Source organism: Acinonyx jubatus, chromosome D3 (assembly GCF_027475565.1).
Source record: "Acinonyx jubatus isolate Ajub_Pintada_27869175 chromosome D3, VMU_Ajub_asm_v1.0, whole genome shotgun sequence".
NCBI classification, from domain to species: Eukaryota; Metazoa; Chordata; class Mammalia; order Carnivora; family Felidae; genus Acinonyx; species Acinonyx jubatus.
The window spans coordinates 17,168,630-17,187,685 of record NC_069392.1 but is presented as its reverse complement, the minus strand read 5'-3'; the positions used below and the strand labels follow the sequence as shown (position 1 = coordinate 17,187,685).

General features: G+C 55.4%; 1 protein-coding gene across 7 annotated transcripts in view; it reads right to left on the bottom strand.

Annotated features, from left to right (window-relative positions):
- WSCD2 (WSC domain containing 2) overlaps positions 1-19,056 on the bottom strand; it is a 116,188-nt gene that overhangs the window by 7,230 nt on the left and 89,902 nt on the right. For all 7 annotated transcript variants that reach the window (XM_027044002.2, XM_027044001.2, XM_053205711.1 and 4 more), the window contains 4 exons: positions 17,046-17,167; positions 14,436-14,610; positions 8,217-8,381; positions 918-1,118 (listed from right to left, as the gene is read on the bottom strand). In XM_027044002.2, the coding sequence (XP_026899803.1) occupies positions 918-1,118; positions 8,217-8,381; positions 14,436-14,610; positions 17,046-17,167 (663 nt within the window). The remainder of the gene's footprint in view (positions 1-917; positions 1,119-8,216; positions 8,382-14,435; positions 14,611-17,045; positions 17,168-19,056) is intronic.

The window sequence follows — 19,056 nt, the reverse complement described above, 5'->3', positions numbered from 1 at the left end:
CTCAGGAGCAAGACTTTCTGGGGTCAAACCCCAGCTCTCCCGCGTCCCGGAGAAGCCTCTTCACCTCCCTGAGCTTAGCTTGTCCCAGCTGTAAAAGCAGGGTTAAACGAATGGGGTTTCAAGACTCTCGTTACCGCGATGGCGATGCGGGTGGAAGCCGATAGGGGATTCTGAGAGCCAGAGGGATTAAAGATACCCAAGACGACAGAGCTTGGGTCTGACGGTAAAGCTCTCTCCATTATCGTGGGCCACCTCCCTGTGAGACATTCATCCACACAGCTGCCATCTAAGTACCAGAGGTGAATGTCAAAGGCAGATCATATTAAGATTCACTGCTCGGGGGGGGGGTCAACGCGGTCACCTCCCAGCTGTGTGACCGGGCACAGGTCACTTAACCTCTCAGAGCCTCACAACCCAGAGTTGTTAGGGGTGGTTCACCGTAGTGCTGCTCTGCGAGTCCTTAGGAGCTCATAAGTGACCTCATGGCCACCAGCCACCGACCCGGGGCTGAATTCAGGTCTCCTGACACCCAGGGGAAAGGGCTCCTGAAACGGTTTCAATCCATCCCATATCAATCATGTGAGGGTTTCTATCTCCATCACGAGTCACATTTACAGAGTGGTTTTAAAGGGTTAAATTCTTAGAGCCTCACGATGATTACCCCCATTTTATAGATGGGACAAACTTAAGTCCAGGGGAGGGAAGTGGTGGAGATGGGCATTGAACCCAGGGAGTTGCTCCTGGGCCCAAGCCGAGGCCCTTGCCCGCTGCCCTAGGGCATCACACTGGCTCTCAGCAGGGGATGCTGGGGGCTGGGGGGGGGGGGGGTGGAACGCAGGGGGGCCTGCCTGGATCCCTCGCGGCAGACGGCACCGGCCGCTCACCCCAACCTGCCGCACCCGCCCTCCCCCCCGTACCTTTGCCCTTCCAGTGGGCATGTGCAGCGAAGCCGATGTGGCCGCCGTACTTGCGATTGAACTCTGCCATGAGCGCCTTGTAGGGGTTACGGATGAGCAGGATGGCGGCATCGAAGGCCTCGATCTCCTTCTGGCCGCTCTCGTGCGTCTTGATGCAGATGGTCCTGCCGCTGCGCCAGTGGTCCCGCTCACCTTTGAACCCTTCCCACGGGCAGGGGAAGGGGGTACAGGGCCATGAGCAGGGGAGGCGAGGAGTCCCGCCACACCCTGCCCACCCAGGCCGCCTCTGTTATCCTCCCACGTTCATTCACGCTCCCATACCTTTCCTCCTGTATTTACTGAGCACCTACTACGTGCCAGGCATTGTGCTGGGAGGTGGGGATAGACTCTGCAAAAAGACCCATGCGTCTCGCTGTCGTTGGGAGCCAGATTCTATAAACCGTGACCGAAATAAACGTAACGAACCACAGCGCTGCCGAAGAGGCATGGGATGCTCGCTCAGGCACGACGAGAGGCACCTGACGGTGACACACTGGGGGAGCCCTCTTTGGGTGGACTCCCCATCCCCAGGCATGGCCGGTGAGTCGCTTTGGCCGCTGGGATGAGGACAGAAGCGGGTCTCCGTCAAAGCCCCCAGGTGCCCCACATGCTTGTTTACTCTTGTATGCTCCTCCATCACTGCGAGAGGGACGTGCACTAGCAGGCTGTTGGTCCCAGATGGTGAGAGACTCAGGGAACAGACACGGATATAACCCACGGTCTGGAGCTGCGCAGCCCAGCCCGCCTAGCCAAGATCGCGGACCTAGTCAGGCAGCATCCAGCAGAGTTTCCTGGAGGAAGAGGTGCTTAGGCTGACATGTGAAAGCCAAGGAGGAATCTACTAGCCCGAGAGAGGAAGGGAAAGGTGGTGGGAACAGCAGATGCAAAGGTCCAGGGGGGGGTCGGAAGGAAGGTGCCACATGAGTGACTGCTGAGAGCAGAAAGAGGGGAGTGTAAAGCCAGATAGGACGGTAGGGGTTGTGACCAAGAGTTCAGCACGAGACCACAAACATTAGGCAGCCCTTAAAAGGATTTAAGCAAAAGAGAAAGTGACATGATCAGATTTTCATTTCAAAAAATGGGGATGGGGCGCCTGGGTGGCTCAGCTGATTAAGCCTCTGACTCTTGATTTCAGCTCGGGTCACGATCTCGAAGTCTGCGAGTCCGACAGAGATGGGCGCCTGAAGGTATGGAGCCTGCTCGAGAGTCTCTCTCCCTCTTGCTACCCCTCCCCTGCTTTCTCTTAAAATAAACTGGGGGGGGAAAAAGCTGGGGAAATGGGAGAGATTTTATAGATGAGGAAACAGGCAGAGAGAGAGATCAAAGAACGTGCTTTGACTATACAGGCAGCGAGAGGCAGGGTCAAAATTCAAACCCAACTCATCCAGGCTCCTGAGACCGAGTTCTCCAAGTCGCTTAGATGCCATCTTGCAAGCCGCGTAGAAATAGTATCGTACCGGCACCTTCAGGATACCGGCTGCGTTTCCAACTCAATGTTATTTCTTTGGCCTCCGTGTCCTCATCCATAAAATGGCACCATGCACCTTCCCTTTCACAGGGCTGCTGTGAGAAACCACTGAGGCATACAGTTGTACGTGTTTCGATAAACAGCAGCTCAAAGAGAACAAGTCTAGGGGCGAAGTCACGGACTGAGGAGCCACCCTGCGTCCTCAAACCTCAGAGTTCATTTCTCTCTCTCCTGGCCCACGCACGAAGGTTTCTGAGGCTCTGCCTTTGGCTTTTAAGGTAGATTAAGATGAGGCCGGCATGGGACCTACTTCTGTTCCTGGAGATCAGGCTTCAGAAAGGTCTGCCCCCCCCCCCCCCCCCAGGGTCACAAGGTAACAACGCCAGGAATGGAATGTCATGTCCTGAGCAAGATTCTGTCCTGGGACTTGCCCAGTGAAGCTGTAGGAATTAGTCCAGCCTTGCACATGGGCGCTGGCCCGTGCCCACAAGGAAACATGAACCCACAGCCTTTGAGGCCCACGGGCAGCACAGTGTCATGGGCCACTGAGGAATGGGGTCTGGGAGCTCGAGCGCAAGCCCGGGACACAGAGGATTTCACGGCGGGCAGTCACACATGGCATCGGTAAAGCCCCTCATGACGCGGACGAGGGGCTACCCAACTATGATTTCATTCTCTCTCTGCCAAAATCCATGTCACCACCGGCACAGCAACAGAAACACAGACGCAGGGGTTGCACAAGAGCGCATACAGGTTCTCAGAGAAGAAAAACTACAACGTGGCAGAGGGGTGAGACTAGTTTCAATCAGCCCCCGGGGGTTGCTGGGACCCTCGATCACATTTCTCTTTGCTACGGGACGGAGTCAACCTCGCACAATATTTGTCAAGATACAAAAAACTAAACACCAGAGAAGACCTGCTTTGGTCTCGGGTTGCCTGAGAAGTTAGGTTGCAGGGTACCCTGGAAAAGTAGGGAGGTGGAGAAAATTCCACTTAGTGCCTCCCAGAGAGAGGAGTTCTGCGTCTAGGGAGGCGCCTTTGAGAAGCCACATGGGATCCGCATGCCTGAGGACCTAGCTCAGCTGTCCGCCAGGGAGGGACCTGTAGGTAATGACAGAGCAATCACGCATGCAAGCCTGGGGCCAGAGCGGAATTGTGGAACTCTACCACCAGGGGGCGCCCTCTGGCGCCCTGTGGGACACAGGACCCAGCAACTCCACTGCATCAGTGTGAAATACTATTAGAGTTGCGGGTACATTTTGCAGTGAAGGAAACTGAGGCACAGAGCAGGGCAGAGACTCCACCCACATTCCTGCAGGCCCCAGAGTTTACTGGGACAGGAAAGACCTACTCCTGGCTTTGGACACGGACACCCTGGAGGCTGGCAGTCCTCCAGGGATAATGGGGTTTATTTTGAGGCACTTCTCAGAAAACTGGCCCTGTGTCAGCAGGGCCAAGAGGCTGCCTCCCCAATGCCCTGCCCCACCTGTGGGCCCCCAAGGGCAGAGAAGGGCCCTGCCCAATCTGGGCAGTCACCCAGCCCCTCCCACCTCTGGGTTCTGACAGGCCACAGAGCGGGAGCCTGCACTTGGGGCTGTGGGGTCCCTGAGATAGGAAGGGGGACGGAAGCGGGGGGCGGAGAAGAAGGGGAGAGAGAAACAGACATCAAAATAAGGAGACAAAGATCAGAGGGAGACTAAGACCAAGCAAGAGACGGACACAGAGAAAATCATGGTTTGCAAATGGCCAACCTCCCTGGGTAAGAGGAAGAGAAGGCAGAACTCAAGGGGTATAGACATGTGGATTCTGGGCGGGGAGAATCCATCTACCAGTCAGTCATTCTCTCCCTCCATCCCTCTTCTATTCAACAGTCCCTCGCGGGGGCAGACTGTTACCAGGATGAAGGAAGATGAGGTTGCCGAGAAAGTGAAGGACAGAGAAAATTCCAGGCAGCCCATCAGAAGTGGGAGGGCCCTGGGGGTCCCCCCCGACACGAGTTTGTTCCAGAGGAGGAAATCGAAGGTTCAAGGGGCAGGGGACAGACCCCCAGTTATCCAGCTAGTTAGAGGCAGGGAGGAAGGAGGAAACTCCAAAAGTTGCCAACCAACAAAAGTCCGTGGAGGCTCCGCTCATCATACAGAAACCACCCGCTCTGGGCCCATCCCTTCTAATCAACGGCCTCTTAAATGTCCCTTCCACTGTGCCCTTCTCCCCACCACTGTCTCTGCAGCCGAAACATCCCATCCAAACTCTGTGGCCAGAGAGGTATTTCACACATGTGCATCTTAGCACAGACCCCCCTGCCTAGAACCCCTCTTCACCCCACTCCCTGCACGAGCCTGTGGCCCCAGGATAATGTGCACTGTCCTCAGAGGGCTTGCACGGGCTTTGCCTGTCCGGTCCCGGCTGCCCTTCCTGCACCCCCCCCCCCCCCGGCCCTCCCCCTTTCCAGCACCACCAGACTATTTGATTCACCAATCACACAGTCTCCTCTTCCGGCTGTTCCTCACATGTCCGCCCACCCCCGTGGCTTCTGCCCGGGACTCCCTCCTCTCCTTTCGGGTGAGTCCTGTCCACCTTCTGCACATACAACCCCCACCCAAGACTGAATCACAAACTCTGTAAGCACGCATCCCAGAGCCGGGCCCATAATGATCAGCATTAGTAACAGTGACATGACATTTACAACAATAAGGGCCCCGCTACAAGGAAGGAGAGCCCTGGATACAAGGGAGAAAAGCAGGAAGACGTCGAAGTCGGCCAGAGACGCTGCAAAGGGGGATGTGACCCGCAGCTTGGGGAGGTTTCCAGGCAGAAGAGCTAGGAGGGGGGTGGGGCCCGAGGTCCCAGGGAGAGGAAACCCACGTGCAAATGGCTGGTGTGTTTGCCACCTGCGAACTCATCATACCTGGGGTCTGATGTGTGAAAGGGGCAGCAGACTGGCCCCCCAGTGGGGGCAAATCCACTCCCCCCCCCCCCCCCACTCCAGGACCCTCCAGCTCTGAGAAGTTCCTTATGCTGTGGTGGTGGCAGAGACGTGGGGTTAGCAGAACCGACTGATGCTATGGGGGGGGTCCTCTATGCACCTGCCCCCCACTGTCAGCCCCCAACTCCCAGGGCCAACTCACTGTTCCCTGCAAGGGCTCAGGAACACAGGAAGCATTTTGAAGCCCCTCACGAAAGGGGAGCTGTTCAAAAAGCTTCAGCTGCTCCTCGGAGGGACCTAAGGAAACGTGCACACACGGTGTGAGCCTGAGGAATGGCCAGGGAGGGTGTATGTTCTCCCTCTCTCTCTTTTCCTTTTTAAAATTTTAATACACACCTCGCCCCCCTAATTACCAACTCTTGATATTCCCCCAAGACTCGAGTGTAAAATACACAGTATTTTTTTAAGTTTACTTATTTTGAGAAAGAGAGAACGAGAGAACAAACGGGAGGGGGGGGGGGGACAGAGGATGTGAAGTGTGGTCTATGCTGACAGCAGACAGACCGAGGTGGGGCTTGAACTCATGAACCGACCTGAGCCGAAGTTGGATGCTTAACTGACTGAGCCACCCAGGTGCCCCTAAAATACACAGTATTTTTTGAATGCCGTGGGTCCAGAGGTGAGAATACTGGGCTCCCGGTCTAGGAGCCAGGGGCCTCACTCGGTGCCCGAATCACCTGGAGAGGTTTTAAAAAACTGACACCCTGTTCCCCTCGTAGGATCCTGATGGAAATGGTCTCAGGTGCAGCCTGAGCATCAAGACTTGAAAAGCTCCCCGGGGTGATTCTCATGTGTCGTCAGAGGCCAAGCCCTTTCCTCTGCCTAATAGTTGACTGTCCCAGTTACACGTCGCTTAGAAAATAATGTATACTGGGGCGCCTGGGTGGCGCAGTCAGTTAAGCGTCCGACTTCAGCCAGGTCACGATCTCGCGGTCCGTGAGTTCGAGCCCCACGTCAGGCTCTGGGCTGATGGCTCAGAGCCTGGAGCCTGTTTCCGATTCTGTGTCTCCCTCTCTCTCTGCCCCTCCCCCGTTCATGCTCGGTCTCTCTCTGTCCCAAAAATAAACGTTGAAAAAAAAAATTAAAAAAAAAAATAATGTATACTTTACAACATAGCCTCACACACACGGTCTCGTCATATTTCTTTCAAAACCGCTAGGAGTTCAGTGTGGACATCCCTACAGTATAAATGAGGAGACTGAGGCTCAAAGAGGCAAAGAAATGTTGCCCAAGGTCTTGAACCGGGTAAGAGTTCGGTCTGAAAATTCAGTCCCCTGACTCCATTTTAAGATTGTTTCCCGTGGTCCAACATTAGGAGGTTGAATTAGACCAGAGGTGGTAAATACCTGGCAGGTGGCCACACTGTTCCCCCCCCTCCACCGTCAACCGACATCACTACCAGATTAAGGCACTTTGGTTTCTGAAAGAGAACAGAACCTCAGAATCCTTCTTAACACGTAAATTCACTGGAATGGATGCATGAGGTGATACCACTTTGCATCCCTGGACTAAATGCTCCTGAAGGACCCTCCTATCCGTAACGTTCTAGAATTCCAGAAACAGGCTTGCTGCTGCAGCCACAGGAAGGTTAGAATGTGAGCCAGCCACGGGATGCTTTCGGAGGCGGCTTCCCCCCTGCCGCTCCCCAGGGCAAACCGGAGAGAGTCCCCTCTGTGCCTGGGTTCCTCCCAGCAGCTCCCATAAAGGCAGCTCAACTTAGGTTGAGGAGCAGAGATACTGTTGAAAGCCAGGCCTGGGTTCAAATCCTGGTATAAGCAAGCGAGACACCCAGCTTGGAGCCTCATACGTATTAAGTGCTCAATAAATGACCACTTACGCCAAAACTAAAGCCTGATCCATACACAGAAAGTCGGGATTCTAAGGCCGACTCCCTACCTGCTGCTAAGCCCATCCTTCAACCCGTCCCTTGTCATCCTTCTTGTCTTTCTTTCCTCCCGCTTCTCACCCTCAGACAGACGCCCCCTGGCTCTCCCGGAGCTGGGATGGAAGGATGGCTCTCTGTCAACACCAAGCTGCGTCCGGCCAGTGCCTGGACCATAGTATTCACAGCCTCCATTTACTGAACACTTACTCTGTGCTAAGCCTGTTACACATACCAACTCACTAACCTTCACAATGACCTCACCAAGTACATACTGTTAGCTCTGATTTGCACACGATGACACAGGACCAGAGAGGCACAGAAGCTGACTCAAAGTCACACAGCCAGGAAGTGGTCTTCATCTGGTTTACAGACATAAAGACCCACAGCCAAGGGCTGCCCCACATACGTCCCCTGATATTCCCCCGGCCATGTCTGGGAGGGGGCTTCACGACCCATGGGTATTTCATCCAAGACATTCAGTTCCCCAGTGCGAACCCCCAGGGCTTTCTGGCCTATGATGGAGAGGTAAGGATGTGGGCTCTGCAATGCAGACAAGACCCCTGACCAACAGCAGGTGCTCCATAGGCCCCCCCAGAACGAACCTAGTTTTGTTACCTCTGTATACAGCACAGGACTGCTGGTCAATAAAGGTCTGTGGTGAGGAACCTGCACCTAGTAGGTGCTCAAGGAGTGTTTGTGGGGACCTCAACAGAGGGAAGGTACCACATGCGCACAGTAGGTGCCTAATGGCACAGAAGCTGCTCAGGCGATGTGGGTGGGCTCTAAGTGAAGGGGGGGGCAAGCGCACAGTAGGTCTTGGCGAACGTGCCCGGGTGAGTGGAGTGGCGCACAGTAGGTGATCAGGAAGGGTATTCCCATGCCCTCCCGGTGGGTCCTCTCTGCTCCCCTCTGCCTCCTCACCTTTGTTGTAGAGAGAGCCGTCAAAATAGTAGCTGCCCGTATAGAAGCCAGTGGCCAGCTCGATGAGGTGCCGAGCCCACGTGTTGCCAGCGCCTGGGAAGCTGGCCAGAGCGATGAGCTGCTTGGACTTGGCTGGGAGGAACCTTCTGTCCATGCAGCGGTTGTCTGCAAAAGGCAGGGCATGGTCAGGGGCGGACAGCGCCCGTCCGGAAGGGACCAGGGCCTTGAGCCCCATCCCGGCCCGCTTCCCAGCCATACGACCCAGTGCACAAGACAGAACTCCTTCCGGGCCTGCCTCCCCATCTTTAAAAGGGGAAAATGGTTCCTCATCACAGGATTGACGTGAGGGTTACATCAGCTCATGGATGAAAAGGGTTGATCACCCAGCAGGGATTCAATGAACATCAGCTACAAGGAAGCGTCTTCTCTCCTGCCTCAGTTTCCCCCCGGAACAGCGAGTCGCTCTCTCACACCGCCCCCAACTCCACCGTCCTTTCCTCTAGATGCAAACCCTCATACGGCATCCACCTGCATGGGATCCAGTCCAAGGTTCTGATCTCGGCCTCCGAGTCCCGGGTGGCCTGGCTCCTTCGTCCTCCGGGGCTCATCCCACCCCCCCTGCCTGCCGGCCCTTGGGGTCTCCGCACTTCCTATCTGTGCCCTGCTCCTTCCTGACTCGGCACCTTGGGTAGGAGCCTTCGCTGCCCTCCCACCTGCCTTTGCCAGGCAGACTGCTGCTTTCCTCCCACTCTGCTGAATCAGCACCGCCTGCCTTCCCTACTCCCTGGGCTATCATTCTCGAACACTGTCCGTCTCCCCCATATGGCTCATCTCAACTGTTACTCGAACGACTATTTGTTTAGTTGGAGGCCCTGCCTACATTGCTTTCTGCTGCCTCCCCAGCACTTTCCGTATCATGTGGCATAGAGTAGGGACGATACCAGTGTCTTAAAAACGGATGGATGGACAGACACGTAGATGGGCAGGTAGGAAGATGGAGGATAACAATATTTACTTTGCAGGCATCTTGTACGGGCTGACATGATACATGCAATATGTTAACGCGCTAAAGTGCTCAGAGGGGGTAGTTGGGTTTTTTTAGCCTTCAGCGTCCTCATCTGTACATGGGTTGGGGCAGGTGGGTACCATTCTGATTCTCTGGCTTTCCAGAGTCCTCCCAATGCTCCTGTTGTCAGAGCCTCAACACCTCCCACTGCAGCCCGCCCCGGAGCTGAGAAGGCACCGCGGGGGTTTCTTTTGGCCCCTACGGATGTAAGGGAAGCTGAGGGAAGGCCAGCACAGGGGACTCTGCAGTGGAAGGGGAGAGGAGAGAATCCTAGAGTTGGGGCTCCAGCCCTGCCTCTGCACTCTGGCCCAACGACCTCAATCCTCAGTTCGGGTTGTGGACAACCCCCTCTCCCCTGCCCGAGCTCACCACACTGCTCCACATCCTACTCCTACCCTCTCTTCCTTCCCTCCCACTCCCGGGGAGGGGCAGAGAGAGAGAGAGAGAGAGAGAGAGAGAGAGAGAGAGAGAGAAAATCCCAAGGAGGCTCCTCACCCAGGACTAAGCCCAATGTGGGCCTCCATCCCACGACCACGAAGTCATGACCGGAGCCGAAATCAAGAATCAGACACCCAACCGACTGAGCCACCCAGGTGCCCCCGGATCACTCCAGGATTAAACACTTCTGTTTCGAGGAGCCATTCCCTGTCCTCACCCCGTTTCCACCCCGCTGCTGGCAGACTTGTCCACACTCTCTAATCCACTCCCTCCTACTGTTCCCAGCAGCGCCAATCCGGGCTCCAACCCGCTGCTGCAGGGAGCCTGTCCCGCCCGAGGCACCGGTGACCGCCCCCTGCTCAGCATCTGATACCGCCCTCCATCCCGTCCTTCCCAGAATTCCTCCCGAGGTTCCACATGGTCTTTCCTGTTCTGCCAGACCTGTCATCACTGAAATCTATGAGCCACACTGATGCCTCGTAACGGCCCCTTGAGGGAAAAGTTTGAAGTCCTGAACTGAAATTCCAATTCCTCCAGCGACTTGCTGGGTGACCTGGGGAAGATGATGGATCTGAGCCTCAGTTTCCTCACCAATAAAATGGGACTATTGACAACCGTGGTGTCCTCGGGCGGGTCAAATGAGGGCGTGTGCCGTTAGCACAGGGCTCTCCCACATAGGGGTGCCAATCAACTAGTAGGTGGCTCCTACTAGTCCGAGGGCCCGCTCCCCTCTCCCACTGCCCAGGGTGAATCTGTGTAGAGCACAGCCAACTTTGGAAAAGAAGAATCCGGTCTTTGTTGAAGCCAAGGGGGTATCTGGGAATGGTTTTCGTGGAAACATACTGCAAAACAGCCTAGGTGTATAACTTTCCGGAGTATGGTAAGGTCTTCTATTTTGTTTTAATAAACATTTATTCATTTTTGAGAGACAGCGTGAGCTGGAGAGGGGCACCGAGGATCCGAAGTGGCCTCTGCACCAACAGCAGTGAGCCAGACGCAGGGCTCGAACCCACGAACTGTGAAATCGTGACCCAAGCTGAGGTCACAGGCTCGAGTGACTGAGCCACCCCGGCGGCCCAGGTCTTGCGTTTTGAAAGGGGCGTGAATTATCCACTTGTCACTGAATAGCACATTTAAAATGGGTGCATTCTACGCTACGCAAAGGTCACTTCAAAAACCGTAAGCAAATATTGCATTAAAATTAAGGATACGTACCCTGAAGTGTCTCAGAGTTTGCACCTGAACAGCTGACCCTCAAACAGCACGGGTTTGACCTGTGAAGGTCCACTTATCTGCAGATTTTTTAATAAACCCAATAGGCTACCCTAAATGTGTTTTCCTGAAGATTTTCTTAACACTTTTTTTTTCTCTAGCGTATTTACTGTGACACAGCATACGATACACGGAGCATTGAGGCTTGCAAATCAAGAGCAAGCGTTGGTAGTTAAGTTTTGGGGGGAGTCAGAAGTGACATGTGGATTTTCGGCTGTGCAGGGTGTCAGCACCACCCCAACCCCTGACTTGTTCAAGGGTCAACCGTACCTTGAAACGCATGACGAAGACAAGGACCGAGGATGGCGAAATGGGAGGTGGAGGATAAATGTAACAGAATGTTGACAAATGTGAAATCTATGGGACACATTATGGGTGTTTACGGTAGGATTCCTTTTTTTTTTTTTAATTTCCTGGAGGTTGGACATTTTTCCATCATAAAATGCTGGGAGGGAGGGAAAAAAAATCTGGCCCCTCAATTTCTCCAGAAAACAGAATGCTCCATTCAAATACTTGAATGGGGGTCGCCTGGGTGGCTCAGTCGGTTGAGCGTCCGACTTCGGCTCAGGTCATGATCTCACAGTTCGTGGGTTTGAGCCCCACATCAGGCTCTGTGCTGACCACTTGCTCAGAGCCTGAAGCCTGCTTCAGATTCTGTGTCTCCTACTCTCTTTGCCCCTCACCCGTTCACACTTTGTCTCACTCTGTTTCTCAAAAATAAATGTAAAAAAAAAAATAAAAACAAAAAAACAAATACTTGAATGGGAGGCCAAGACCCTCCCTGAGGTATAAAGGCTGTTGTTTTCGGCCCTAAAAAGAAAGTTTATTTGGTACTTAAGCTCCGTCAATCAAACAAACGCTGGAGGCAATACTGTAGAGAACTCTGGAATCAGACAGACCTGGGTTTTAGTCTAGGGCTGGTAAGGGGGAGCTGTGTGATACTGAATGAGTCTCTTCCCCTCTCTGAGCCTGTTTCCTTACCTGTAACATGGGGCTAGTCACCTTACAGGATTAAATGGATAAGATGTGTGAAGTATTTCCAATATATACTGAGAAGCTGTGGTTAAGAGTGGAGCCTCAGGGGGCACCCGGGTGGCTGTTGGTTAAGCGTCTGACTTCGGCTCAGGTCATGATCTCACTCACAGTTTGTGAGTTCGAGCCCCGCGTCGGGCTGTGTGCTGACAGCTCACAGCCTGGAGCCTGCTTCGGATTCTGTGTCTCCTTCTCTCTCTGCCCCTCCCCCACTAGTGCTCTGTCTCTGTCTCTCAAAATAAACACATGTAAAAAATAAAAAATAAATTTAAAAGAAAACATTAAAAAAAAAAAAAAAGAGTGGAGCCTCAGGACCCAGACCGCCTGGGTTCGACTCCCAGCTCTGCCCTGTCCTAGCTGTGTGACTCTGGCCAAGCTACCCAACCTCTCTGTGCCAGGTTGCATCAACTGTAAAAGAGTAATGATAGCAATGCCTCGGTCATTGGACTATCGTGGAGGATTAGAGGAGTTAGTGGCTTAGACCGTATCTGGCACTCAGGTGTTCAATGACCATCTAGTTCCTGGCAGGAACATGAGTGTTTAGCACACAGTAAATGCTCAATAAATGGCAGCCGAGACGGACCCGGCTTTTGGCAGCCCTAATAAGCCACAGGCCTCTCAAACCTCGCCAGCGTTGAGGAGCTGCAGGCCTGACGTGGAAAAACTGGAGACCAGTAATGGCCTGGGGACGCGGCACAGGGAAGGAGCAAAGTCATCAATGAGGGGCTCTTTATCTGCTTTTGAAAAGGCTCCAATGTCTGTTCCCCGTCCCCATCAAAGCCATTTGCGGTCATGGAATGATTCATCTACGTAGAGCTCTCCGCTAGGCTAGGGGACACAGTTCTGCACAGACTGACAGACACTTCCTGCAGGCGAACAAAGGCTCGTCCCCCTCACGGGAGTGTAAACAAAGCCGAGAGCCACACTTGCTAAACTGATTCCCGCTCCCTGGGCTCTTAGCAGGACCTCAGGTGCCACGGAAGCAGCCACCGATGGCCACCCCTGGTAGCCCCATGGGACCGAAAAGGGGACACGATTTTGCTGGGGCTGCCACTAGCTTTTGGCACCTCTGTGCACATCAGGAAAAGGCACTCTCTCCTTCCTCTGGGCAGAGAGAGGCACTTCCATCCAGAGGGCAGAGCACGGGCTGGCTTTCAGGCACCACCTTCCCTGTAGGTTGTGCCTGTGCAGTGCCCAACCTGCCCAACCATACGGGGTGGCCCGGTTCCTGGGAGATGAAGAGGAGTCTAGCCCGATGGTGTTCTATTGGGTCTCCAGGCTTCAGGGGGTATGGGGAGTGTTCTTTACACTGGGGCCAGGGCTTTCTAGCAGGGGCTCTGGAGTCAGAAACATGAAAACAAACCACTCTTGTACATGTACAATTGTGGCCAGTTCTCACCTCCCGGGTCTTGCTTCTCCTACCTGGAAAATGGGGATGATAGTGCCCTGGTCGCAGACTCACTGCAGGCTTTACATCATTAAATGAGCTGAGGCTTCGCACAGGACCAGTGCATAGTAGGTGGTCGGCATATTCAGACTTCGGGGTAACCCCTCACGGGGTTCCCTTGGGCCGAGTGTCCTGTCAAGGCACCTCTCCAAGAGCCACCCACCCGTCGTGATGCCTCGGTCAGGGGGGAGGGTTTTCATCTAGAAGTTTTCTCAGTGGCGTGACCTCAGGCAAGGCCCTGAACTGTTCTGAGTCTCAGTTTCCCTACCGTCAAGGGGCGGTGATGATTATTCCCGCCTCCCAGGAGAGCTGAGGGGATTCAGAGAGAAAGCGTGAACTAAGGACTCAACACGGACTCTGGCGCAAAGAATGTCCCGGAGACGCGTCCTCAGCACCGCGGCCACGGGCTGGCAGCCACAAGGGGCAGAAGGAGAGCTGAACAGGAAGTGGGGGTCCAGCCAGCAAAGGGAGGGAGGGGGGCAGAAGTGGCACGTGTGAGACGGAGAAAGAAGAATTTATACCTCAATAGACAGACTCCTGGAATTCAAAGGGCCCTTGGAAGTCCACATTCTATAACTTCATTTTACCGATGGGGAAACTGAGGCCCGGAAAGGGGAAGTGGCTTGCCCAGGATCCTGCGGGGGCTCTGTGTTGGTCCCCCAGGTCCCCCACGCCCAGCCCTGGGGACGTCACACTCAAGCTCACTGCCTCCACTGCAGGAGAAGAGCCACCAAAGCGGGGGGCTTCGGTATGCGGGACAGAGATGAGGGTCTGCAGACCGCCCCCCCCCTCACCTGAGGCCCTCCTTCCGTTGCCCGTCAGGGTCGCTAAAGCCAAGTTCCCCAGCGCCCCCCCCCACCGGTCTGAGCAGTACCAGCGGCATGAAAGGGGCTGACCGGGGCACCTCCGGGGAGGGAAGCCCCTGGACAGCATCCGGGGGTCAGCTGGGGGAGCCCAGGCTTACCTTGGACCTGTGTCTGGTACACGATGAAGTAACGGGGGGTCCCGCAGCTCTCGAACTCCTCCGCGCTGCACTTCTGGGCGCAGAGCTGCTCGTCCTCCCGCTCGTGAAGCGGGAAGCGCGTGGTGGGGAACCCGCAGTGGCAGGCGGTGCCCGCAAGGGCCGCCAGCGGGTACTCCTGGAGCGGGACACGGGGAGGAAGGAGGTCACCAAACCGCGGGACTGACCGGGCTCCCAATGCAGAGGAGGGCTGGCGTTCCCAGCGTCCCCTTCGCGGCCAGCTTCACTCTCACAGCTCGGCCCCTCCCTGCGCGCCTCCTACGCGGCTTTATTAAGGTGTAACTGACAAATAAAACCAGCACCGGCGTCCACGTCCACGCCGTAGCTGCACACACTAGAGAAGGAAAACCGTGTGATCCAATTGCATCGAGGCCCCGAGCCGGGTGGGCTCCGCTTTTCCTGCAAAGGCGGAGACTAGCGGAAGGCGGAAAGTACTGGAGACACCTGAGCTCCAAGAGGAAGCTTTCTCCGGGAGGACCGGAAGGAAAACTTACCAGGAAATGTTCTTCTCACTGTCGCCCGCCCTGCCACCGTTAAGTCCCCCGGGCCCCAGGGGGGACACGAAGCCCACGCCTTGGGAGAGGCTGTGTGAGCCCGTTCTTTCACGACAAACAGGATACTGACAGCCACGTGCAGCCACGATTTCGTGGCAACAGCTGCTCCCAATTGCTTCATTTGTCACGAGGAGCGGCGAAGCGGGAGCGGGGGTGGGGAGGGTGGGGGGAACTTGGATTCGGAGGGGACTGGGCTGCCCCTTGCCCTCTGCTCCAGATCCGCAGCCCTGAATCCTCCCCGATAGCGGGTCCCAGGAATAATCTAGTAACAAACCAATTCAGCAAGCGTGGCACCATAGGATCGGTTTCTTTCTAACAGACATTGAATAGGGACTTCACCTCTTAGCAGAGACAGAGAGAAAGAGAGGGAGGGAGAGACAAAGACGCTGGTACGCAGGTGGGTCTGCGTGGGCCGTGACTGATGGCATTTTCTAACAGGTGATACACAGCGAGCCTCCCCCGGTATCCTAGATCTCCACCCGTGGCACGGCAGCGCTGTACCCTCAGTCACTTAATCCCTGGGATTTTTTTTCCTTCCCTAAGGAGATCAGAAGAAACTGGAAGAGGGAGGTTTGCAGGGGGGGGCTTCCTATCCACCCACATACCCTCAATTCCCAATCCCACATGCAGTCCGACCCTTTGTTACACGCTGCTTTGCCCTGGGACCTCATTGTCTCACTGTTGGTGTCCCACCTGCAGGCTCCAGGGCCCTCGGGGACCGAGGACTGTCCACCTGGAGGGGATGCCATGGAAGAGGGGCATCCATGCCCACCCGAGAGTAAGCTGGATCAAAAGCTGGTCAAACCTCCTAAGCCTATGAACTTGGCCCCTGACTTTCCAGGAAGTCTCTCAGAAGCAGAGCAAGCACTCAGGAAATGCTTGGTGACTTGAAGTTGCCTGCCTGGAGGCTCTGGAAGCCTCTCTGGGGAGGGGGAGGGGAGGTCTCTAGGGTAGCTCAGAAATTCAGAGCGTAGGTGTGGCAGGGGCCTTCCCCTGTGCGGGCCTTGGTTTTTGTCATTCGTGAAATGGGGGTGAAAATTCTCAAGTCCAAGCCTTGACGTGAGAGGTGAAGCGTGAGATCTGTGCTCGGTGAGTGGCAGCCCTCTGCGTTCCTGCGAGGTGTGCCTCATGGATCAGGGGCCCCCGTGAGGGCTGGGCCAAGCAGGACAATTCAGTGCAGGTGGGGCATTCGGGAGTTGGGGTCCAGGCTGGAGCACCCAGCAGGAGCCACGAGGCAGGCCCCCCCACAACCCCAGCATCTTTGAGGACAGACACGCCATCTTGGTGGCCGTGCATCCCCAGCACCGAGCACGGGGCCTGGCACAAAGTAGGTTCACGGCATGGGCAACCACCTTTCTGTGGTGGGGGAGGGGCGCTTCTGCTCGTGCAATGAGCTCACCTTGAAAGAAGGACAGAGTTCCTCAGACATCACTGAGTGCCAGTCTTGTGCCCAGCTCTGCTCTGGGTATCGGGGGGGGGGGGGGCACCAGTGTTCAAGGCACAGCCCCTACCCTTGTGGAGTTCGCTCTCTGGTCAGGGAGGGAGGATCTCGGGCTGAGAAAGGACCCACAGATCATCTAGTCCAACTTCAATCCAACGCCCAACGTTCTGGATGCCACACCTGCCCTGACTCGACGTGCTTGCCTCCGGTGACGGGGAGCTCACTCTGTCCCAGAGTGGGGCTGCCCTTGCCTTTCCCTTACAATCGTCTACTCATGCCTGTAGGCCCAGTTAGAAGGTCAGCCTCAGGCCTGAGCATTCCCCACGATTAGAACAAACCCGCTTCCTCAGGGGGAAAGAAATCGACCCCCTGTAACTTCCGCCCCTTAGATCCACAGGAAACTGTTGCATTTCTCTCCCGTGTCACACATCAGAGGGATGACCCCCTCATCCTGCCCGAGCTGCGGCTTCTCCAGCCAAGCACCCCCTTTCCTCCAGCTGTTCCACACGCCCCCTCCCGCCCCCACCCGGAGCTCTGTGAACGGGACCCCGGGCTCACCTTCTCAGTGCAGAGATCCACGCACTTGTCCACGGACATGTTCGGCATGGCGGCTGTCACGGGCAAGGCCAGGGAGAGGTTGTCGGGCCTGCGGAAGCAGCCTCGGAAGACAGCGCTTCCATCTGGAGGGCCGGAGGGAAAAGCAGTGGTCAGATCTCAGCTTGGCAAACCACTTTCTAAAGAAAGGTGCTTTCATGTATTTTTTAATGTTTGCTTATTTTGAGAGAGGGTGAGAGAGCATGTGCCTGTGAGCGAGGCAGGGGCACAGAGACAGGGAGAGAGAGAATCCCAAGCAGGCTCCGCAGTGTCAGCTCACAGTCCAACTTGGGGCTCGAGCTCACGAACTGTGAGATCACGACGGAGCCCAGATCACGGGTCAGACGCTTAACTGACTGAGCCAGCCAGGTGCCCCGAAAAGTGCTTTTAAGTCGAAGCCCAGAGAAGGCAAGAGTCTTGCCCAAGGTCACACAGTGTACCAGAGTGGAGACGGATCGGCTACATAATTCAAAGTCTTCTCAACCCTGGCATCTTTGTCAACGGTCCCGCGATGTTCCTGTGGGGCCCTATTGTCCCCTTTTGTCAGCGTTCTTATTCATCCTCCACAACGGTCACCCCCCATTCAGGGGGATGATACACGCCATGGAGGATTTTCGTGATCCCCTCAGGAGACGGCTGCTCGAGGATCGAGGGAAGCAAAGTACCCAGGGCTGTCTTCTCCCTCCCATCATCCTCTGCCCACCCAGTGCTGAGCACCTACAGGTTACGAGGGACTGATCTGCCGGAGGGACCGCCTTTAAGATAACCCGATCAGGCACACAACAGGGAATTCAGAGGCCGCACAGTCACCCCAAAGCAACAGGCAGCGATGGTGCCTGAGGCTCGGTTTGCCACGAACAGGACCTGAGACAGTGTTTTCTTGAGGTGCACTCTCAGGAGAGGGGGGCGGGGGAGAAGCAGGGCAGGAACCGAGCAAGGATGTCACCTCGGCTGGGTCCCACCCAAGCATGGAAGACAAGCCGTGCCACAGCCGGTCCCACTGCAAGGAAAGGAGCCCAGCCTTGGCCGTGTGTCCCCCCTTCCCCGCCGCGCGTCAGATATTGGCCGCGGGACACAACGTCCCGGGAGAGCCCGCTCCTCTGGGGCCAAGGTTTATTTTCGCACAAGTGGGCACACGTGAACCACTGGCTGCTGGCAGTCACTGCAGGGAAAGGGGACGTGGGCGGGCCCCTGTGGCACCCACTGTGGGGGGCACACAGATGTATAAATAAGGACGTTCCCTACCGCACTCACTCGCATTAACACGTGGAACGCTGGGAACCGCCGGGTGCCCAACGACGAAGCACCGGGCAAATAAAATACAGACCACCACCACAATGGGACTCCATGCCCCCGCCAATAATAACAACGGCATGCAAGGCTCCTTTAGAGAGCTAAAGATGCATTCAAGATGCTAAATGTAAGCAGAGACTATAAAACTGCCCATATGACCAAATATCAATTTTGTACAAAAGTGATCTCTCAGGGGCGCCTGGGTGGCTCAGGCGGTTAAGCGTCTGGCTCTTGACTTCGGCTCAGGTCACGATCTCAAGATTCTGAGACTGAGCCCCACGTCGGGCTCTACCCTGACAGCACAGGGCCTGCTTGGGATTCTCTCGCTCTGTCAAAATAAACAAACATTTTAAAAAGGTTCATTTATGTATTTATTTTTAACGTTTATTTATTTTTGAGAGAGAGACAGTGCGGGAGGGGGAAAGAGACAGGGAGGGAGGCACAGAATCCGAAGCAGGCTCAAGGCTCTGAGCTGTCAGCACAGAGCCCGACGCGGGGCTCGAACCCACGAACCGTGAGATCATGACCCGAGCCGAAGGCGGACGCTTAACCGACTGAGCCACCCAGGCGCCCCCATAAAAAAAGGTGCTTTTTTTTTAATAAAAAAATGAACCCTCAACATTAATCTCTAGAGAGACCTACGCAAACATGTTGACAGCCACAGTCATCTCTGAACGGCAAG